Below are 20,850 nucleotides of genomic sequence, written 5' to 3'. Positions count from 1 at the left end.
CTTATGTGACTAATGGTAAAGCCACAAAATTATTCTAATCAAAACCGATAATAATTATTTTCTTTGAAATAGAAACTTTGACATCTGTAAATAGCTGTGTAATGCTGCAGATACAATCTGTTTTCTACTTAACATACTAACAGAGACAAATCGTGCTTTAAAAAAGCAGCATTTTCATCATTAAACTATCAGGCTTAAACTTGCTGTACAAAAAAATCTTTCCCTGCTTCCTTCTGTCCTTTGAAGTATAATCCTTTCTGATTTATATTGCCACATCATTTCTGTAACTAAATTTCTGACATCATTTGTAAGGACTGTAAAACACATTTGGATACCATTTATATTATAAAAAATAAGGTAGATTCAGTCAAGAAATATGCTGTAATCCCAGTTGGATGGATAACTTAGTTTGTATGAATAAGTTATAATTACTTTTTCTAGACATTTTGTGAACACTGGTGACTAGCATAAAAGCAGTAAAGATTTTTCAAAGAACAGAATTATTGATATCATCAAAATTGATATAAGAAGCAGTCTTGTGTGAAAAATGATATAATTTTGTGATATTTAACTACATTTTTATCGTTACAGATATGTTACAGCACGCTATTTAAGATAAATATGAATAGGATCTGTAAATTATAAGCATAATTTGATTTTTTTCCCCTCCAAGGTGGAAGCAAAATGGCACAGATATTGATCTTACCATGAGTTATCACTACAGGTTGGTTGGAGGCAGCTTGGCAATCAATAACCCACATAAAAAACAGGATATGGGAACATACCAGTGTTTGGCCACAAATTCATTTGGAACAATTCTGAGCAGGAAGGCAAAGCTTCAATTTGCATGTAAGTTGGGAAGATCATATTTATTAGAGCATTATTTTCTGATTAATTCTGCAAATGAATGGTAATATACTGAATAATTAAAGCTCCATTGATGATTCTGTTCAAAAGGTTTGGCTCACTTTAGCAGTGCTTATTCTTTTTTTTTTCTTTAAAAACAAAAACAAAAACAAAACATTCCTAGTAAATATTAATAAATAACCAGACATCTGAAGATTGCTAGCCCTCAGGAACAAGAAAAACTTTCAGAAAATTGAAAGGTAAAGGAAGATGAATGTAATTATTTTCACTTAATAAAGGTGTTTCTTCTTTTTAAGACAATGTTTTCTTTGCTACATAGCAGGTAGTTACAATTGTCGGGAGGAACATGTCAAAAAGTTAGTCTTTCCATTTTCTATAACATAATGATATGCAGCAGAGTCATAAAAGTTTTGTATCCCCAATAGCCACACTGACATTTTGTTACATTAATGGAGCAAAAAACAGTCTATTTCCTTACAGAGTGCAAAATGATGCTTCTATGGCTCTGAAGTGTTTCATACTTCAGCTCAATTGGATAAAGCCCATTTGCTGTCTTGAGCCAGTTTAAATCTTATTTTAGGTTTGCTCTCCATTTCACTTCTTCACAGTTTCACAACCTTCTTCACAATATTTGTATGTGGTGACTGAGTTGTGTGGATGCCCCGAGGAAACGAAAGAAAGAAAGAAAAGAAAGAAAGAAGAGAAAGAAAGAAAGAAAGAAAGAAAGAAAGAAAGAAAGAAAGAAAGAAAGAAAGAGAAAGAAAGAAAGAAAGAAAAGAAGAGAGGAGAGGAGAGGAGAGGAGAGGAGAGGAGAGGAGAGGAGAGGAGAGGAGAGGAGAGGAGAGGAGAGGAGAGGAGAAGAGAAGAGAAGAGAAGAGAAGAGAAGAGAAGAGAGAAGAGAGAAGAGAGAAGAGAAGAGAAGAGAAGAGAAGAGAAGAGAAGAGAAGAGAAGAGAAGAGAAGAGAAGAGAAGAGAAGAGAAGAGAAGAGAAGAGAACCCACCACCACCAAAAAAAACAAGTATTATTTCCATTCCATTTTCTTCGATATAAAAGTCTGAGCTGTCTGTTGCTGGGAGAAAGCAATTGTTTTCAACCTCATTAATAAAACATATGTCTAAAGCCAATCTTGTGTCACTATTTCAGACACCAGCAAATGTATTAATAATTAATCTTGTTCCATTTCTCATAGCAAATCTCATGTCACAGGGGTTACACAAAGGAGACATTAGAGGTCATGATGGTTCACAGACTCTCTTTTAGTGGAGCGGATCAAAAGGTGTATCACTAGTATCTCATTTAATAATGTTTTATTCTGAATTTCTCAAAGAGTGTTTGATTCCCAGGAGCTGGTCAAATGGAAACTAAAATTTTTGATTAATTATTTTTTCACTTTTTCTGAAACATTTCTGCAAGCCACTTTTTCTGTATGGGAAAGTTTTTCAGGACTTGGAGATAAAAAATTATTCAGTGACAGAACAAATGCCATTTTAGAAAGAAGCAAGAATAGATGGACTCATAATTATCTGTGGAATCTGTAATCCACAAGGAAGCAAGAAAGGCCAAAATGGGATTCGGGAAAAGACTTAAAGAAAAGGAACACCTTCGAATGAAATTCGAAGGAGGTATAAGAAAAGTAAAAGAAAAGCAATTTTTTTTTTTTTTTAAGGATTATCTGTGAGAGACAGAAAATGAAAAGGCTCCAGTGGTTGTTCAGCATGTCAGATTACTCAATAATTTCATCTTTTTCTGGAAAAGTCTAACCTTGACTCAAGATCCTGGAAGCACTTTGGTTTACCAATCACGTCTCTCCCAGCCGAGAGAGAACCACCCAGGCACACCAGCTCTTAGGGCCATAAACAGCTCTTCTAGCCAGTGATCCTTTGAGTAATATCTAATTTCCCTTCCTTCCCATGGTTTTCTCATGTTTACTTCTGCCTATAACTGGTTCATAAATGGAAAATTGTCTTCTTTTAACTCTTTGCAAGGATAAGGGTTTGGAGAAAGCTGAAAGAGTAAAAGAAGGGAAAGAAAGGTTACAGGGGAAAGCCTCAGTGGTATGGACATTCCTCTCTCAGGATGTTGGTCCATGCTTGCCTGTACAGCCACAAATGCACATCTAGCCTTTTTTTCCAAAGAGAAACTAATTAAGCATTTTATTTTATTTTATTTTATTTTATTTTATTTTATTTTATTTTATTATTATATATATATTTTTTACAGTTGGACCAACAGTTTTATAGCCTTTAAAAAGCTTCGTGAGACTGAGGTTATTAAGGCTCTAAACATGGGGGTGCACCCTTCCATGGAGAGCAAGGAGGCTCTCCAAAGCCTTCTGGCAACAGCCAGATCCCGCTGGACAGGGATCTCCACTAAGACATGCAAATCTGAAAGAAATCACGTATAATTTCTGGCCATCCTGAGGCAAAGCATATTCCAATGTCATTCATCTGATGACTCTTAGCAACTAGAGAAACTGTTTGCCAGAAAACGGACTTTGTCAATGGCATTAAGTATTTTCAGATGTTAAAGACTAGATCTTCAATACTCTGTGCTGGTAAAGCATTGCCTCTGAAACACTTGACTCCCTAATAGCTCAATGTCTCATGCCAATATAGAACAATCAAAATGGGCTAAATATCAAACAGTTCCTTTACTTAGGCTTCATATCCCCACAAAGACACTTCCCAAAGTTACTGCAGGGAACGGTTTGCAACAAGGTCAGGTCTCATTTGTCCACAACAGCAGAAAAACCTACAGCTATCATCTTGCTTTAATCCTCTAGATCTTAACAACAACCATATAGTGGTAAATATATTCCATTTTACAAAAAGTGTACTATTTTTCCATTGCCAGCAATATGAGTTTACATCCTTTCCTAGATAAAAGAGATAGGACAGACAAATTGAAACTTGTCATTTACATTTGCAAACAAAAATACAAAGGAAAATGCTTCAGCTCAATGGTATCACTGTGAAGCTATGAGTCTTAACTTGTCTTACCAGAGAAAAAAGCACAGTGCATGGCAAATTCTATAATGACCTGATAAGGACAGTGGAACAAACTACCTTGAAACAGTTATTTCACAGTCAACATTTTCTTGTTTCTTATTTTCATGTTGCCACCTAATTTACTACTTTGTTTAACCCCGTACTTCAAGCTGTATCTTAAAATCCAGGCAGGCAGGCATGTTGAGGTTATGACACTTCCATTCAATACCTAACAAAATGGGACTCTTCCTTGAATAGGACTGGCATGTTATTGCAATCTCCGTGATAAATAATTGAATCAAGCCTATTATCTGAGTAACAGGGTGCATGTGTATTTGTCTTCTTACTACAGGGTAACTTTGAGTTGGAATTTGAATTAATTATACCTATGAAAACCTACTGTACATCTCAATATGTGAAAAATACTTTTTCCTTTGTTCAAGATAGTGAGCTCTCCGAGTAGCAAAATAAATGCTGTATGAGATTAGAAATATGTCTTCAGATTCTGCTGGAGTTTCATGCTTATCCTCTATTAAAAACAGAGCTGTCAAATGAAAGCTGCAGGAGGAATATTGTACAGAAGGAAGTGGCATAGATTATTAAAGCTACAGACTGAAAATGAGAGACAGCATCAGTGAGAGAGAGGAGAGCAAGAGCACATAAAATGCATTAGCAGGAAACATAGGATGGCAGCCCTATGTTATTCGTACTTCCCGGTGAAGGTTTGTTTTGTCATAAATAAAGTTGAAAGCTCCCTATAAATCCTGTGCGTCTCTGGCTACTCAGCAAGCAGTACATTTTGAAAAGCTAACACATGTTCTGCAAGAACTCGAGCTGCTGATCTGGATCTTCAGCCTGGTTAAAAAGCAGTGGCATGAGATCCCAGCCGGTGAAGCCAGAGCCTGCCACAGAAGTGGGGTTCTCCCCCAGACGTGAGCGCTGAGCTTTGCTCCCAATTCACAGCCCACCACCCACACAGTGCTTCCCCCGTCCCTACGTTTGTTATCAACAGCACTAGCTCATGGTAGTCCTTCAACTCTACATAGAAGAAAGGTCATAGACAACTCCCCATGTCACCAGGCACGAACACAGTGGCTCTGGGCCAGAGGCAGAAACAGCAGGATCAGACACATTCAAAACTAGTGGAAGAAAAAAAAAATCCGGTTTAAAGGAGCATTTGGATACATAAAACTGGGATTTCTCCTATTCCATGACACCAAGATGTATATACATGCATATTGATGAGGTGTTCTGCATAAATCTATTTTTATTAATGCAGACCATCTAAATTGCATTTAAAATGCCTTTAAAAAGACAAACAAAAAAAAAAGCTGTTATAGAAAACTGCTTAAATACTGCTTCAGCCAGAACACTATCCCAGGCACACAGGGGATTTGTTTTAATTATTTAATTAGTTTAAAGTAAAAGTAACTGTATGTAAACAATGGGTCTTGAGGGAAATCCCAATAACTAGCTGCAGTAAAACAGACTGTCCAGGCTGGTTACTAACTCTTGTAGTTCTCATACATGTCTATAGTAGAGACATTAACAGATACATAGCAGCAATAAGAAGTGCAATTAAACAAACTGGAAAAAAAAAGTACTCCACTATGAAAAAGAATCTTATGTGAACTTAATCCATAACTATTCCAGGCATAAACCCAGACAATTTAGTATTTATTGAAAACATTTTGGTGGCTGGGGATCTTAAATGAGATTCTTAGCCCAACTGTTCTACCTTTATTGGTCGTCAGCTGTGGCGATTGCAGCTTCTCAGACCTTGGGTCCCCTTAATTAAACATGGATTCTCAGAAACAATGATAACAAATTAAATTCATTAATAGAATTAGTCATTTTGTCCTGAACCACAGAGGACATGAGACCACTTTTATTTAAAATTTTTCCACAGTGCTACAGACTAACCACAAGGAAGGATTTTTCCTTGGCATTTTTGGGCTGCAACCATATTCTCATAGTCTCCATTGGGGGTGGTCAGGGGTTTTTGCTTGGTGTTTTTTCACAGTAGCATTTTTTAAACATGTACATCCTCTCTCCTCTTGGCCAGTGACAAGGTGCTCAGAGCAGTGTGGTTGAGACTGGCAGCGCTGGAGCACTTGGAAGCAAGCTCCCAAGTTCTCTCAAGTGCTTTTCGTCAGAGAGACAAAAGACACAGTTTTGCTGAAATAACAAGTTGAAGAGGCAATAATTCCTCCTGGACAGAGTTATTCCATTCTGAAAAGAAAAATAATAATCCATCATTAGTATTTAACCATTTTAGAAGAAAGATTAAAAGCAATCAAGCCTATTTAGTCTTTACTAGATCATGACAGTCGGAGGCATTTGCAAAGCCCTTTTAGAGTGACTGTCTGCGAGATGCTCAGCTAGCATGAAAGCCCACTTTTCATCTGATTATTTCATCATGTTATTTACCTTTGACTGCACACAAATTACACAAACATCACAAAGCAATACAGCATGCCTCAAAATGTCATAACCCTTTTTACTTGTAGCATATGCTTTGAAACAGAAAATGGAAAAATCAATACACTTAAATCAGATCAGATAGTCTGAATTTGCAAAGTCTGGGCAAGCATGAATTTTAGTCTAAATGGCACATACTCTTCTGCATTGGTTGTATTGTGTCGCTGTGTGTGTCCAGAAATCCCCCTGTAACAATTGTATTTGATTAAAAGGTGTGCAAGATGTTGTAACTACCACCTTGAGTAAAGTTCTCTCGGTCTTTAAACTGATTGTTAATTCATCACTGCATGTGGGCCAGCATACCGAGCGGGCTGGCTTGCAGCTTGTATTGAAAGAGTGAACACTGCAACTTCTGTCCTTCCCAAAAGCAGGTATAAGCTTCTCAATTTAGTATTGACAAGTGATGCAGGGATGGCAAATTGCTAACTGAAGAGCAAGTTTTCCCTGATGCACTATGTTCCCTTATCCTCTATAGGGACACCTCAGATAAAATCACAGACCTGCCTCTATTTCATATCATTTTATAGCCTACAAATACAAGGTAATAGTTTAAGACCACCTTCTTTCTTGAAGGGGTTTACTTACACATAATGCAGAAGCACATCACGACCTGCGGATGAGTGGAGCATCAGGCAGAGAACAGCACAGGCCTTGCACAGCTCTCCTGATGATCCTGGCAACACCCTGCAGTCTGCGTCTTCCTGTGAGCCAGTGAGAGCAAAATGCAACTTGTCTGGAGGATCGAAATTCTGCCGCCATCTCTCCTTGTGTCACTAAATAGGCTTAGAGGTCAAAATTACCTTCTGGGCTCTTTACCACAGATAAACAATCCAACGTAGCTGCCGCAACAGCACCTACCTCTCCCTGTGTACGGGCAGGTTGAGCGCAAGCTTCTGAATAAAATGAATTATAGTAAATATACCAAGAATTCAGTTTATTACTTGGAAAAAAGCCCATATTTTGTCAGAGTTCAGCCTGGAGTAAAAAGATACTGAATTTTAATTTATCAGCTCTGACTGCTATGGACACATTGTGCTAGTGCTCCAGCACTTTCCAGCAGCTCCCCATGGTCTACATCAAGAGCCTTAATGGATGCTCTCCATGGAGCAGACCTGGAAGCCTCAGGCTTTTTATTTTTTTATTTTCTTCTCTACCCCCCCCCCCCCCTTCACATTTCTTCTGCACAAAATTAGGAAAAAAAAAAAACATTATGAGATCCTGCTATGCTTCACTGTAAAGTGTCAGCCACCTTGAATTTAGGCATTGTGTTTCCTTCAAGGCTTCTTTAAGTAAAAGATTTGCAGGGAATTGACTCTAAGTGGTGCAGCTTACTCGCACAGAGACCAAAACGATGCAAGAGCTCACTATGTTCAACTCATCTGTTTGTCTGCCTGTTGAAATTTCTAGTATTTACTTCTTCAAAGAAGTCTGTGCACACAAACTCTCACAGGCTCAAAGAAAAGTGGGAGCCATCAACCAGCATCCAACAGTGATGAAGCAGGAACCTTGGACAGGTTCCCCTGCTTGCTGACAGTACGAGGCAGCATGACAATAGCATTTCTATTTTAAAGCTACTAAAAGAATAGGACTACGTAAACATCCAGATGTTCCTGAAGACAGAAAGAACAGCTTGAAATCTTAAACCCAGAAGATATGGTTATGTCTACGTAACAGGCATGGCAGGGGGTTGGAATTACATGATCTTTAAGGTCCCTTCCAACCCAAACTATTCCATGATTCTATAAAGAGGTTTTATTTCCTCCATCATTCCCTAAAGGTTTGAGTCCACTCTGTTTTCAGATCTTATCTAATGGGAATAGACATCAAATGCAGTCACAGCTTCCTCTTTCTTGTTAAGCATATGAACTAGAGCTGATGGCTGCAACATTCTGCTTTTATTTAATGTCACACCAGACCAAGCAGCACCAGAGACCCAAGCTGTTTTTTCCTCTCTCCGAAAATTTAACCACCATAAAATGGTTCAAGCCAGTTCAAGGCTATGCTGTATCTGCACACTTTGTTAAAGCTTTCATTCCATCAGGTTGAATTGCACTAGTGTCAAATTTTTAGTTGCTTAAGCTGTTATGCTTAGACTATACCAGGCTTTCACTCCTTTCAGACAAGAATTCTTTATCTATAAAATGGAGACGTACATTACAGAGATGTTGTAAGGGGCATCACAGGCAGTAAGCTAGTCAGATAAAGGAGTAATAGGGAATGTATAAGTATTTGAAGATTATCTTTTAGTTATATGTTACTTACTATTCTGTAGTTCCTATAAAAGTGTTTATCCTAAATCAACACACTGCAAGTTGTATTGGAAAAGCAATATATGTGATTGAGATATGGTAGGTAACAAAGCATCTACAGGTCCCAAAGCTGCTAGATTCTGATTCATAAAACTTAATATTTTTGAAGGATAAAACCAGGTGTAGTTTCAGTCTAGGTGATTTTTTTTTATCTGTCATACTTTCATGAAAGACAATATGACTTAAATTTCAATAAGTTATTGAATGAAATGTCCTTAACATGCACATCAGCTTCCTCATTCTTTGGTCTGACAGGAAAAAAAATAGAGATGGAAGCTTGTGAGGGGAAAAAAAGAAAATGAGTTAAATTATTTGTAATAAATGACTCACTCCTTTGAATTAAAAGTAATGAAATTAATTTATTAGTTATTTTTGCAGCGAAGGTTGATCCTGTTTAGCAGAAAAGCTTTAAGGTATAAGGCAAACTTCTCTATTCCGTAGCTTGTGCTCAAGGAGGAGAAATAGACTGTATCACTGGTACTTTAGAAGGTGTGAAGGAATAAGGCCACAGACACCTTGCCCAATAGACAGACCACATCTGGTACAGAGAAAGCACTGAGCTGTAAATCTTCATTTCTAAATGTTAATGGGGAAAAAATAATAATAACAACAACGTGCACCACACCTGAAAACCCACTTAGAAGGCTCACATTCAAATATCCTTTACATCAACCACTCAGGTAAATCTTGAAATTCCTGTTCAGAGGAAGTCTTTGCAGCAGGAATGAGTGAGATAAAGCAGTGCTGTCTGGGGACAGCAAAGTAAATCTGGGACCCGAAGTAATTCTGCAAGAAGTAATTCTGTGCTGGATCAAGGTCTCTGAGAGGCTGGGCAGGAATTTGGGAAGGGCTGAAGTATGCACGGGCATGCTCGTTACACTCTTTCAGTAGTGCATAGAGCCCTTTTCCTTGCCAGTTTTTCTTATTGTATGTATTATGAGCACAGATTTTTAGCTTGCTAGTAGAAAATGTTATAAAATAAATGAATATCCCAAAGCGGGACTGTGGGGGGCTTGGGTGGAAGCACACAGCAGGACCCTAGGCCTCTCTGCAGGCCCAGGGCTTGGCTGCTGGCCCAAGGAAAGGGGCAAGGTAACGAGGGGAAACCAGGTCTGTGTCGGAGCAGGGGCAAGCACAAATAAAAGAAGGCAATTTTGGATAAGAGTTAGCACCTCTGCCAAGAGGTGGTTTGACATGTGGCCAAGGCCATCTTTGGGGTAAATCAGTCAAATACACGCAGCTCTGGTAGGGATAAATCTGGCCTGTGAGATTTAGACAGGAGAGAGAAATCTGCTTTTAAGAACACTCCAATCTGGAGAAAACTCGTGCAGACGGTGAAGTGACTCTGTGATGACAGGTGACAAATGAACTCTGCCGTGACAAGTGAGTAAACTGTTCAGGAATAAAATATTAAAAATGTATTTCTTTTGTCCCCCTCCCTTTGAGAGGGTCAGATCCTCAGATCTGCCTCTGGCCTGCAGATGGAGTTTAGGCTAAGAACCCTAAGGCTGCATTAACACTTGCTGCTCAGTGCAATTCCTGTGTTCAGTTCAATACAAATCTTTAATATTTTATGCTGCTAACTCTCTAAGAGGGGAAGAATAACAAAAAGCAGATGTAAACCAGCAATACAACTTCATAGCATATGTTCCTTTGCACTGGTTTCTTGGTACACTAACAAAAACCAAGTCAGGATTCCGCCTCCCCCCTCTTTAATTTAATTGTGACCTTCCATTTTTTCCTCTAGAGAAGCTTGATATTACTTTGTAAAGGGCATTTTCACTCTTTAATTGAAAAAGACAATCAGGCCATGGCAGAAATTATTGTTCCCCACCTTGAAAATTAGTGCCTGGATTGGCTATTCATACCATTTAAGCTGAATTGAAGACCTGGGGACAGCGTGCATCCTAATGTGTAAATTACAGGTCCTCTCCCCTTAGAAGCTCCAAAGCAATTTAACTAAATAAAGGAGCCTTGATGAAGGTCTTTGGTTGATTATGCAGCTTTGGAAAAGGACAAGACATGGATATTGTGCATTTCGTTCGGGGTTTTGCAGGCTGCTCTGTCAGGGTGCCAGGCTCTCCTGGCCTCTTTCGGGGGAAAGGAGACAGCAAATTTCTCTTTTAACCAGGATGGGATGCAGTGTTCACCACAGGTACTCAACTAAAGCAAAACAAGAAGCACAGCTCATTTTTAACCTGTCCTGGTCAAAGGAGACATTCAGGTGTTCCCAAGGCTCACCCAGCTGAAACACCTTCAAGTCCTACAGCCCCTGAGATGCTACAGTACTGGCAAAGAGGAGGCTAACACACAGTTCAAACAGGGAAGGGGCAGAAGAACTCATTAGGTGTTTAGTGGAAAATGAAAGTATTTAAAAATCAGGATATGGGAAATGCTAAGCAGCTTTCAGACACCTTAATTAGAGATAACACATCTCTTAATCTTAGAATTGAATTCATAGAAAATCAATTAGAACATTTTAAAAATTGAGATTAGATGGTAAAGGGAAATGATTAATAGTATTGACACTATTATCAAGACAAAGGAACTGTTAGAGGATTTGTTTAGCAAGTTTGGTACAATTCTGAAAGCTGACAAAAGAGTTTACTTTCTAAGGAAAGTTGAAGAAAGTGAGATTAGCCATTCCTTTGGGAGGTATTTGGAGAAAGATATTTCCATAGCACACCTTATTGGTAACCAAGCTAAAAGAGATTTATACTAATCTCCTAACAAGCAGTTCAGTACAATACTGAGTAGAGACAAGAGACATGGCTGGATGCACAGGAGGTCTTCCACAGTGACCTGAAACAGACAATCACAAACTGTTGGCCACGTGCACAGTCTGTATCAAAAAGTATTTTTAACTGAAAGTATGTGAAAGAAAAAAGAAAAAAAAAGAAAGCAAAATCTAAGTATGGGATATCCTAGAATTTTTAGATAATTTAAAGGATCCAGTAAGGATCTACTGTTTCTATTTGCATCTGTAGCACACCTGATACCCCTGAATCAGGCATGGAGTTCAAGCCAAGAACTACCAAAGGATCCCCTAATTCATTACAGTCAAGTGAAAGTGAAGGTAACTAATTATCAGCCCATAACACAGGTGTTAGAAATGCTTATAGCAAATCATAACAATGAGCTGCTTTTAAAAACTGCTGAGGTTGTAATTTTTATCACATTTTGCTGCAAGAGAATTTCTATTGTGATATATCACATCCAGTAACACTGATCATATTGCAATATATCATATCCAATAAGAGAAGCAAAAGAAACAGGAGCAAATGCGATATATCACAATTTGACATAGCCCCACAGAAATGTGAAGAGGTTTATTGATTTGTCGTCAGGAGCATAGCTAATTTCTAAAGTGCTCTTACATCTAGTGCCTTCGCATTCATTGCACATTTCAATAACAAGTAATTACAATTATAATATTTGGGATTATGTAATGACAAAACATTTATGAAAAAAATCAAAAGTTCAAGAAACCATGAAATTACATTAATTCAGATGAACTGTTAGTAATTATGCAAGGTGATAAATTGGACTTTCTCTAATTGTCTGTAACAATTTCATATATTAAAATATCCCAGCTTCCTTGTTTGCTGTTCAGTAATGCAAAGATGTCCTACACTCATTCTTAAAGCAAACTGGTTTGGAAGTGCTACAGCTATTCTTGAACAGATTAAGGAATTTGAAACACACGATCAGGAGGTTGAAATGAATGAGTTGTTACTTATGATTACTTTTTTGTTCCCTTGGTACACTTTCATTTTTAAAAAGTAATTCACTAATCCCAGAAAACTGTTCATGTTTTCACACATGCTGTTGTGCAAGTTGAATGTACCCCTCCAACACTTCTAAGGCAGTTTTATGTTTAGAAGAAAAACAAAACAAAACAAAAACTACAGGTGTGTGGATAATAGCTGGGGGGCAGAGGGAGGAGAGAAATTAGAAAAGTTATATATTCATTATATGAGCAACAACTATCTCAGTGTATGTCAGTGCTAAGCTTTAAAAAAAAACAAACTCATGCTTTTCAGGTGTGGCTGAACCTCTGAAACTATTAATTAACAGAAGTAATTTGGCAATAAATATTTATGTTTATCTGTAACATTGGTACATGCTTCCAAAGATCAGCATCCATCACTTCAGGTAAACACCACACCGTATCTATGTTTGCTTGTCTTCTCTCATCGGCAGCTCAGTACTCACTACAGATACAGTGATGGTCATCCTGACCCAAGTGCTACTCTTGCCACCTTCTATTTTTATTGTAATTGAATATCTACAACAAAGACTTGCAAGCCATACCCTCCACTTGCATAAATCAGCATAATTTCCTCGACCACAGTGGGGTACTAATGACTTACACCAGCTGAAAAAAGCTCTGGCCCATTACTCCTCCCCATTCCTGCATTCACTCCTGGTGAGGAGCTGCACGCCTCCACCTCAAATATTCTCACACCAGAGAAAGCCTTGTCATTCTCTGATTCAGTTTCCACAAAATACCAGATGTTTTGCTTGCTCTGAGCACATATCTTTCTTGCTTAGGTCTGCAAATGTTCCCAGCTGCAGATGATGACTTCTTGCCACACACAGCTGAGTCCATATATTTTCACTCTTCACTGTGGAGAATCACTTGTTCACCTGAGCATTTTTCTTAGCCTACATGACCTCATTATCACATCCAGCTGATTAATTGTACTGTACCAACAGTAATCTGATAACGTGTATGGTGGTGAAAAAAGTTTTTTTGTTGAAACTTGTAGCTGATAGAGCAGGGCAGCATGAGGACACTCATAAAGTGGGATAAATACAGACAAAGAATAGGGGGAATTATGGAGGAACTAGGTGATAATTTATTTATAGATCTCCGCAGAAACACTGAAGTTAGCAAATATACCATCTGTTAAATAGTCATACTATTCCTAAATGCATATTAGCAATCTAACTGTGAGCCAAACACCTGATCTAAGCTATCTTTTGAAACTCTTTTTGACAAGCAACATTATGCTTTATTAGGTTATGTCATGTTATGTTATGAAGTTATGCTAGGTAACAGGAACAGGGAGGATGGACTGGGTTTGCTCTGTTGGTGTAAATGCCTTCTCGGGACAAAAAGATGTGGTTTTGAGAAGCAGCCAGATATTCAGAGTAACAAGAGCAGAGTAAGCTATTACATTTATATTCATCTTCAAGTTCTTTTTTACACTTAACACATTTTAGGTTGCAATTAATCACTGGAAATACAGACACACACTGAGGAGGAGAAATAGAAGCAAAAATCTTTTGGGCAAAAAGACTGCTTCCAGCCAAAAGAAACATTATTCTTGATGGTCCACACCATTCCTCTGTTTATCATCCCAGGCTACATACTGAAGACAGACAATTCTGTTACTCATTATTGAATCTCTTCTGAATGAGTTGTCATAGTATTTTATGGGAGATGTAGCCTGCCTGAAAACAGGTCCCTTAAAGTTGAAGAACAAAATAAGAATGACTCCCATAATGATTTTTACTCATTTTACTTTGTTTTGTTCTTTCAGAGATTTTTTATTATTATTATGCAATTAATCTTTATTTGAGAGACACTTAATACATTCATTTTATACAATTATCTATCAAATCCAACCACACTTAAATGAAGAAAGATCATTCCTGTTGAGATCTATTAAATCTCAGGAGGTGGGAGTTGCTTAAAGATGCAGTATGAAGTCCAGAGTCAAGCACTGGAATGGTCTATCTAAAGGAAATGTCTGTCCCTAGGGGTATTTAAAAACAGGTTAAATAAGTATCTCTTAGGAAGGATATATGTACACTCGTACCTGTCATAGGCCAGATGAATAGATTAAATGATCAGCCTCCGTATCTATTTTTCTATACCTGTGATTCACTTGTAAGCACAACAGGATGAAAATCTCTCCAGCACTAGGAAAAGCTGAGTTGCTTTGTTTAACTGAACCATAAATGTGCTATGAAAGCAGACTCCTGCATACAGAATTTAATACTGTGTAGATTAAAAAGACAATGTCCAAATTTTCCCCACATGTAATCAAAAGTAGTCCTACTAACTATAAAATAATGCAACCCATACGACATCAAGTACTTCTAGTTTTTCAGTTTTTCAGTATTTAAACCATGAATAATTGCTGTTATTTTAATGGAGGAACATGGACAGGTGACAAAGTTTCTTAAATGAATAAAATGATACGATGACATATTGTGACATTAAACTAAGAATTGCTACCAGCTACTTATTACTTTCCAGAATCTATTCCAATTTCAGAATAAAGCATTCTATAGTAAATTCTGAACTGTCATGAAAATATTTGCTACTGTGGCGCTGGACTTCCTTTTCTCCCCCCCTCCCTTTTCCTTTCTTAGGAACTGCACAATCTGTGTTGTATTAGCAAAAAATTAGCATATATATATATTAGAAAGGAATGGGAAGCGTGATTATTTTTGTTGTTAGAATCTAAATTAAAAGGTCTGCATGTTTTGCATTTTTCCAATTTTTTTTTTTTTTTTTTTTTTTTTTTACTTAATATAATACATTGGAAAATTTGAGTGCCTTCTCCCACAGTAGACATGCCTTGGTCCAGCCAGCCAAGGTGATTCCTTGACATTTGGCCCAGGGACCAACTTTCCACACGTTTTGTGATGGTCTTTTCCTTCTTAGAAACCATTTAACCAAAAGGAAAGAAAAAGAAGAAAGCTGATTCATTTTCTCAGACTGAATTTTCAGAACAAGTAATAAATCCACACACAGATTGGACAAGTAAGGACCTTTTACATATGAATCAAAACTCTGGCTTTTAAGTCATATTACATCCATCCACCATTGCTCTCCCCCCCTCCCCCCGCCCATTAGTATTAAAGAATGGTATAAAACTAATATATATATATATATTTTTTTTTTTTCCTCTTGGACAATCCAGACTGCAAGGAAGAGATCTAGCTGGCAGGCAATTAAAAGAACATCAGAGTTTAAAACACTTTCCCTGTGTATCGACAGCTACCATCTATTGTGGCTATGACAGTGTGAGGAGGTGCTACAGCTGCCTAATTCAATTCAGTCACCTCTGAGTAGACAATGTCTTCATAGGAGACCAATATAGAGGAGATGAAGAGGAGGAAAAGAAAAATTAGCTCTGTAAAGTTCAACTAAGGGGGAGAAAATTGATATATTGACATAAAGAGCTGAGCCTGTACAGGTAGTAATCATTATTGCTTTGACCAACGAGAACTGTTTCTTTCTATTGAACTCTGGATCAGGTAGTTGCTCAGCTGATGAAAAATGGAACAATTGCATGAAACAAGAATCTGTAGCAAGGTAAATAAAACAGGCTTAAGGTAGGCAGCACACCACACTGATATCAAGAGTTTTAAAATGAAGCTGATATTGTTTATTTTATTAAAACATATTTCGAATGTATTTCCCAAAGTGCTCTGACAAAAGTAATAAGTTTTCTCATTAGTGTGAGAACTTGATCAAAAAATAATTAAAGTACATTATGGCGTGTCTTGTAACTGAATCATTATTTAAAAGAAATGAGACTGAGAAAGACATCCACATTTTAGTGAAATGCGAGAAAGCAGAAAAGACTGTGTTAGATTCAGTAAAAAATAAATAAATAAAAAATTATAGCCATAAAAATCACCTATGGGAGACAAGGCATCAACATTTTACACAGATCCCCTAAGCCATAACACAATTTTCTATTGAAAGCATTCTCATTCTCCCCTTTAAAAGCAGTGATAAAATTGATTCAAGTCAATTAAAACATGCCAACTTACTGCAGACAGCTTTAGGACAGAACAGACTCATTAAAAATATGACATACTTTTATCATAATTGAAACACTGTGAGAGTCCTGATAATGTTTAATTATCATTTGTGTACATAGAAGTGCACATCTGCTTTTAATTGCTATAAAAAAGGAAACAACACATTTTTTCCTTATTCCTGCAGATTAAGACTAATAAAACGTGATGTTAGAAAAAGACAAAATAATACACTAGCTTTGCAATGACGAATTGTAATACAAACTCACTTGTCGGGGTATAAGTGCTTTATAAATAGGTATTTTATTTATTTTGCCAAAGGACAAGATACTAGGCTGGATGAGCTATTTTTCCATACAGCACGTCAATTCACATACTGAGATTTTATTATATGATTGAATGTATATGCTCTTGAGTTATCTAGAAGTATTGCATAGATTGGACTATAGTTAGGACTAAATCTGATAGGTTATAACAGTTTTGTTTTCTTCTTCTCTTGCAAGATCTTGAAAATTTTGAAATGAAGACAAGAAGTACAGTGTCAGTCAGAGAAGGACAAGGAGTGGTTCTGCTCTGTGGTCCTCCACCACACTATGGAGGTATGACGAATAGCTAAGTTGTGTGCAATCTGAATAAAGATCAGTTCTTACAGCTCAACAGAAGAAGCCTATGCTCTTCCCCACCTGATTAGCACTAGAATTTATTTGTGAATGAAGTGTACAGGTTTATAACAAATTTAGATTTCATTTTTTTTAAGGGAACATTTGGGTTTGAACTTCTTAAAGGGCCTTTTTTTATTCTACAGTTACTTGATGTACTAGAACATGCCATTGCTTTGTGTGTGACAAGCAAAGAAAGTACCAGAGAAAAGAAAGGTCTGTCATGAGTGGCATTAGATTGACATGAAATTTGGTATTGTTCTTAAATATTGATCCTCTGCTTCCTGATATCTTAATGTCATAGAAAAATTTAGTTTGAAAGGGACTTCTGGAGAGGTAAGCTTCTTGAACAAAGGAGGTCTAATTGGTTAAGGTGCCTGAGAGCCTTCAGGTCCCAGTCAAAGTTTCAGATAAAGAAGGAAAAGGGGTTTTCTGGAGAATTGATTTGGGTATGTCTTGCTTCTGTTACCATTACTACTGCTGCTCAACTGTAAGGCTGTTTGAGGCCTATATGTAACATCCTACATGTTTCAGACTTTTTCCATGTAAGACATCCCTAAGCATGGGGCACTGTAGTTATCACCCCTCCTATACAGCTGTATTAGCGCCTCCAATATCATTTTTTTTTGGAGCAACACATGTATACTATGTTGGAACATTGTCATTTTTAAACATTTTTTCCACCTCCTGTAAGCAAGAAGCTCTTGAGAATGATCTTTGGAGATTTCCCACCACCACCACTAACCCTTGCAAGTTCAATGCATTCAAAAATATCTTTTGTGAGCGTTGGGACCCAGATTCAAACTGTTCCTTATCCTTTGAGTTGGGAGCAAGAACTATGGTTTCCTAATAACTAACTAAAGATGATTGGGAATTTCACACTGGAAAAGCAAACGTACATTAAAGGGGAAAACATCAACAGCATTGTTACCAAATTGTCTTACTCTAGACTGAAAGAATCAGCAGTTCTGAGATGAAGAATGTCCCGTTTTCAGCAGGAGTGACTACACATCCACAATAGCTGCAGTATTCTCTGTGCTAGCACAGAGTGTTTCCTCAGTTCCTTAAAGAAACAGTTATAAGACAAATTCCCATGAGAAGAAGGTAAATTGTGATCTATAAAGAAGATGCAGTATATCAAAGAGGTAGAGAAACCCATCAATCAATTTGAAGCCCCCAGGTCTTGAAGAGAGAGGAAATGTCAGTTCACTTACTGTTTACAGCTGTATGAAAGGGGTATATAATCAAGGAGATAAAGTGAAATCTGGTCCTTAAGGGCAGAAAGAGCTTGAAAGAGTTCCTGAAATGTATCAATGGGACAAAGACAATACATCCATCCTTGAGTCAGTAAGCTATGTGTCTTCCTCTTGCTGACAGGTAAAATTATGATTTGACATACAGGAATGAGAAGAAAACATTCAGAACAAATAAATAGTTAACAAGTGAGCTCACTCCAGATTAATTGAACTGACAAAATTATATCTATAAACAAATCCTCTGACACCATGTTTAAGCTGTAGATGTGAGCTGTTGACCAATAGGCATGAAAAATACATTATCTGAAATAAGTCTCTAAAGAGCAGAAACTGAGCTCTTTTGTCATCCATAAACACCGTGTTTGTGATCCAAAATTATATGCCATGGGGATGAAGTACATAGTATGAACTATGATAAGTTGTATACTATCCCAGAATGCTTAGGAAATTTCTATAGAATTGTATAAAGGATTGTATATTATTTCTTTTTTTTTTTTTTTATTGAAACCCTTGCCTCTGACTTAATCTCTACAGGAAAAGGACTGTTAACAGTAGCTACAGCTTCTACTGAGTTCATTGGAGGAGTTCTGTAAAGCATTTCGAATGCAAGAATTAGTTATTAAAATTTTGAAATATGTACTGTACCAACAAGAAAAGAGTTGCCTTTCCTGTAATACTAACGTTAGTAAAATACAAGCTGTATACTATTCTATCAAGGAGGAAAAAAGTACCCTTAAGAGTTTCCCATCCAGCCTAAGAGATGCAGTCTATAACCAGTGCAGACTTTTCACTAGTATCAACATTTATGTGGAAACTGAGGTTAACTGACTGGGCAGAAAAACACCCAAAGGGCCACGGCAGATGACTACAGGCCCTGACACCAGCTGCTTATCTCCCCAGGTTGACAGGCCCAGCTCTAACCATGTACTCCATACAGGATACAGGAATGTGTCTTTAATATTTGGGTCTAAGAGGCTTTTTTCACTCTTTCAAACAAAAGAGAAAAAAGAAAAAGAAAAACTCTTTGGGGCAGTAGTTTAGTGCAGTTATTATTACTATAGTGCTGCTGGAACACAAAGCAATAGCTGAAGCCTCTCCCCTTCCTCCTAACCTAGGAAGTTGGGTAGCTGTTTCTTCTAGAAACAGGAAGAGAGACAGAAAGACAAGGGCCTAAGGAAGCCAAAAGTTTTTATCTTAAGTCTTTTCCCATATGACATCCCCAATTTGGAATAGGTAAATGGAATGAGAGCTCAAGAAGTATTTCTACCACCTGTGGTAGCCACAGAGAGGCAGCCCAGCTCTCACTGCAGAGAGCAACACAGCCCAAGCTCTTCAGCCATTTCCCACAGACAGAAGTAAAGCTTCCTGCAGGCTTCACAGATATCATTAGACTAGTCAGCTTTTTGTATTACATTGCTAATACTTAAATATCCTGATTGTGAAGAAGCCATTTAAAACTTAAGTGATAGAAGTAAGAAAAGATTAGAAAGGTTACTCTAAAATCTTAGGCCTTAATTGTTAAGGCTTCTAGCTCCACAAGAAAGTCTACTCCATGTTGATATTGAGAAAAATACTTTCTGCAAAGAAAAATGTCACCTCATAAAAGTTTACGTAATATCTTTTGCATATCAAAATACAATTACTGTATTAAAAAACCCTGCAATTAGCTAGCTGAAAGCACTCACAAAGCTCCCTCCCACCACCTGACCCAGCCCAGTGCAGCCCCTCTATTTTCTCCCTCAGCCCCTCCTTGCCTATTTATGCACCAGCTGCTCCTCAGCCTCCGCTGTTGTTATTTATGAGGCTCATTAACACACCTTATAAAGTTCAGCATCTGAATTTCCTCTGCTTGTTAGTGAGGCTCTGGAGTGTAAGGGTGGGGAGGTAAACTGTATTTCTCTCTCTAGGAAATGTCTCTTCTCTAGCTGAGGTTCCTTAGGTCATTTTTTTTTTTATATATATATATATATGCTGTATAATCAGTATATACAATTGCTTTATTACTTAAAAGAAAAAGATGTTTTGTATAGAGTTAGGAAGTAGAGAACAGCATCTAGGAGGAGGAAAGAAGTCTGGAGAAGATCTCATTGCTGTAGCTGTGCATGAGCTTGACCTGACTGTGATTAAGGTACTGGTACCTAAATAGTAATGCTTGACACAGGGCTGTGGGGTAGGCTGTTATTCATTTATTTTGTTAGAAGTGAAGTCTGATATAATGCCTGTTTCCTTCAAGCTGGCTCCCTGCAGAACTCTAAGAAAGTTGCTAATCTTGTTAGGAGCAGCAGGATCACTCATGTATTTGCATTTACTTGTGCATAAGAGCTGCCAGGACTTGAAGCGGGGATGCTGACTCTGTAGGCTTTTTTGTATTGCTGCTACTACAGTGGGGCTGAAATAAAAAGAAACAAATCAACTCTGAAGGAAGTCAAAACTCTATAGCTATGCTCAGTGGGGGAATACACCAAGTCCTCAGCTAGCAGAAGGGCACAGGAAACTGGTACG

At 37.6% G+C, this 20,850-nt stretch overlaps 1 protein-coding gene across 1 annotated transcript in view; it reads left to right on the top strand.

The window, feature by feature from the left end:
- Positions 1-692: 692 nt before the first annotated feature.
- Positions 693-20,850, top strand: part of LOC118248098 (contactin-6-like) — a 79,058-nt gene continuing 58,900 nt past the window's right edge. Inside the window, exons 1-2 of the mRNA XM_035546718.1 lie at positions 693-849; positions 16,937-17,032. Of these exons, the coding sequence (XP_035402611.1) occupies positions 708-849; positions 16,937-17,032 (238 nt within the window). The 5' untranslated portion in view covers positions 693-707. The remainder of the gene's footprint in view (positions 850-16,936; positions 17,033-20,850) is intronic.

The sequence above is a fragment of the Cygnus atratus genome, chromosome 10, assembly GCF_013377495.2.
Source record: "Cygnus atratus isolate AKBS03 ecotype Queensland, Australia chromosome 10, CAtr_DNAZoo_HiC_assembly, whole genome shotgun sequence".
In the NCBI taxonomy this organism is placed as follows: domain Eukaryota; kingdom Metazoa; phylum Chordata; class Aves; order Anseriformes; family Anatidae; genus Cygnus; species Cygnus atratus.
Note: the sequence above shows the minus strand (reverse complement) of the source record. Positions and strands in the feature narration are given on the sequence as shown.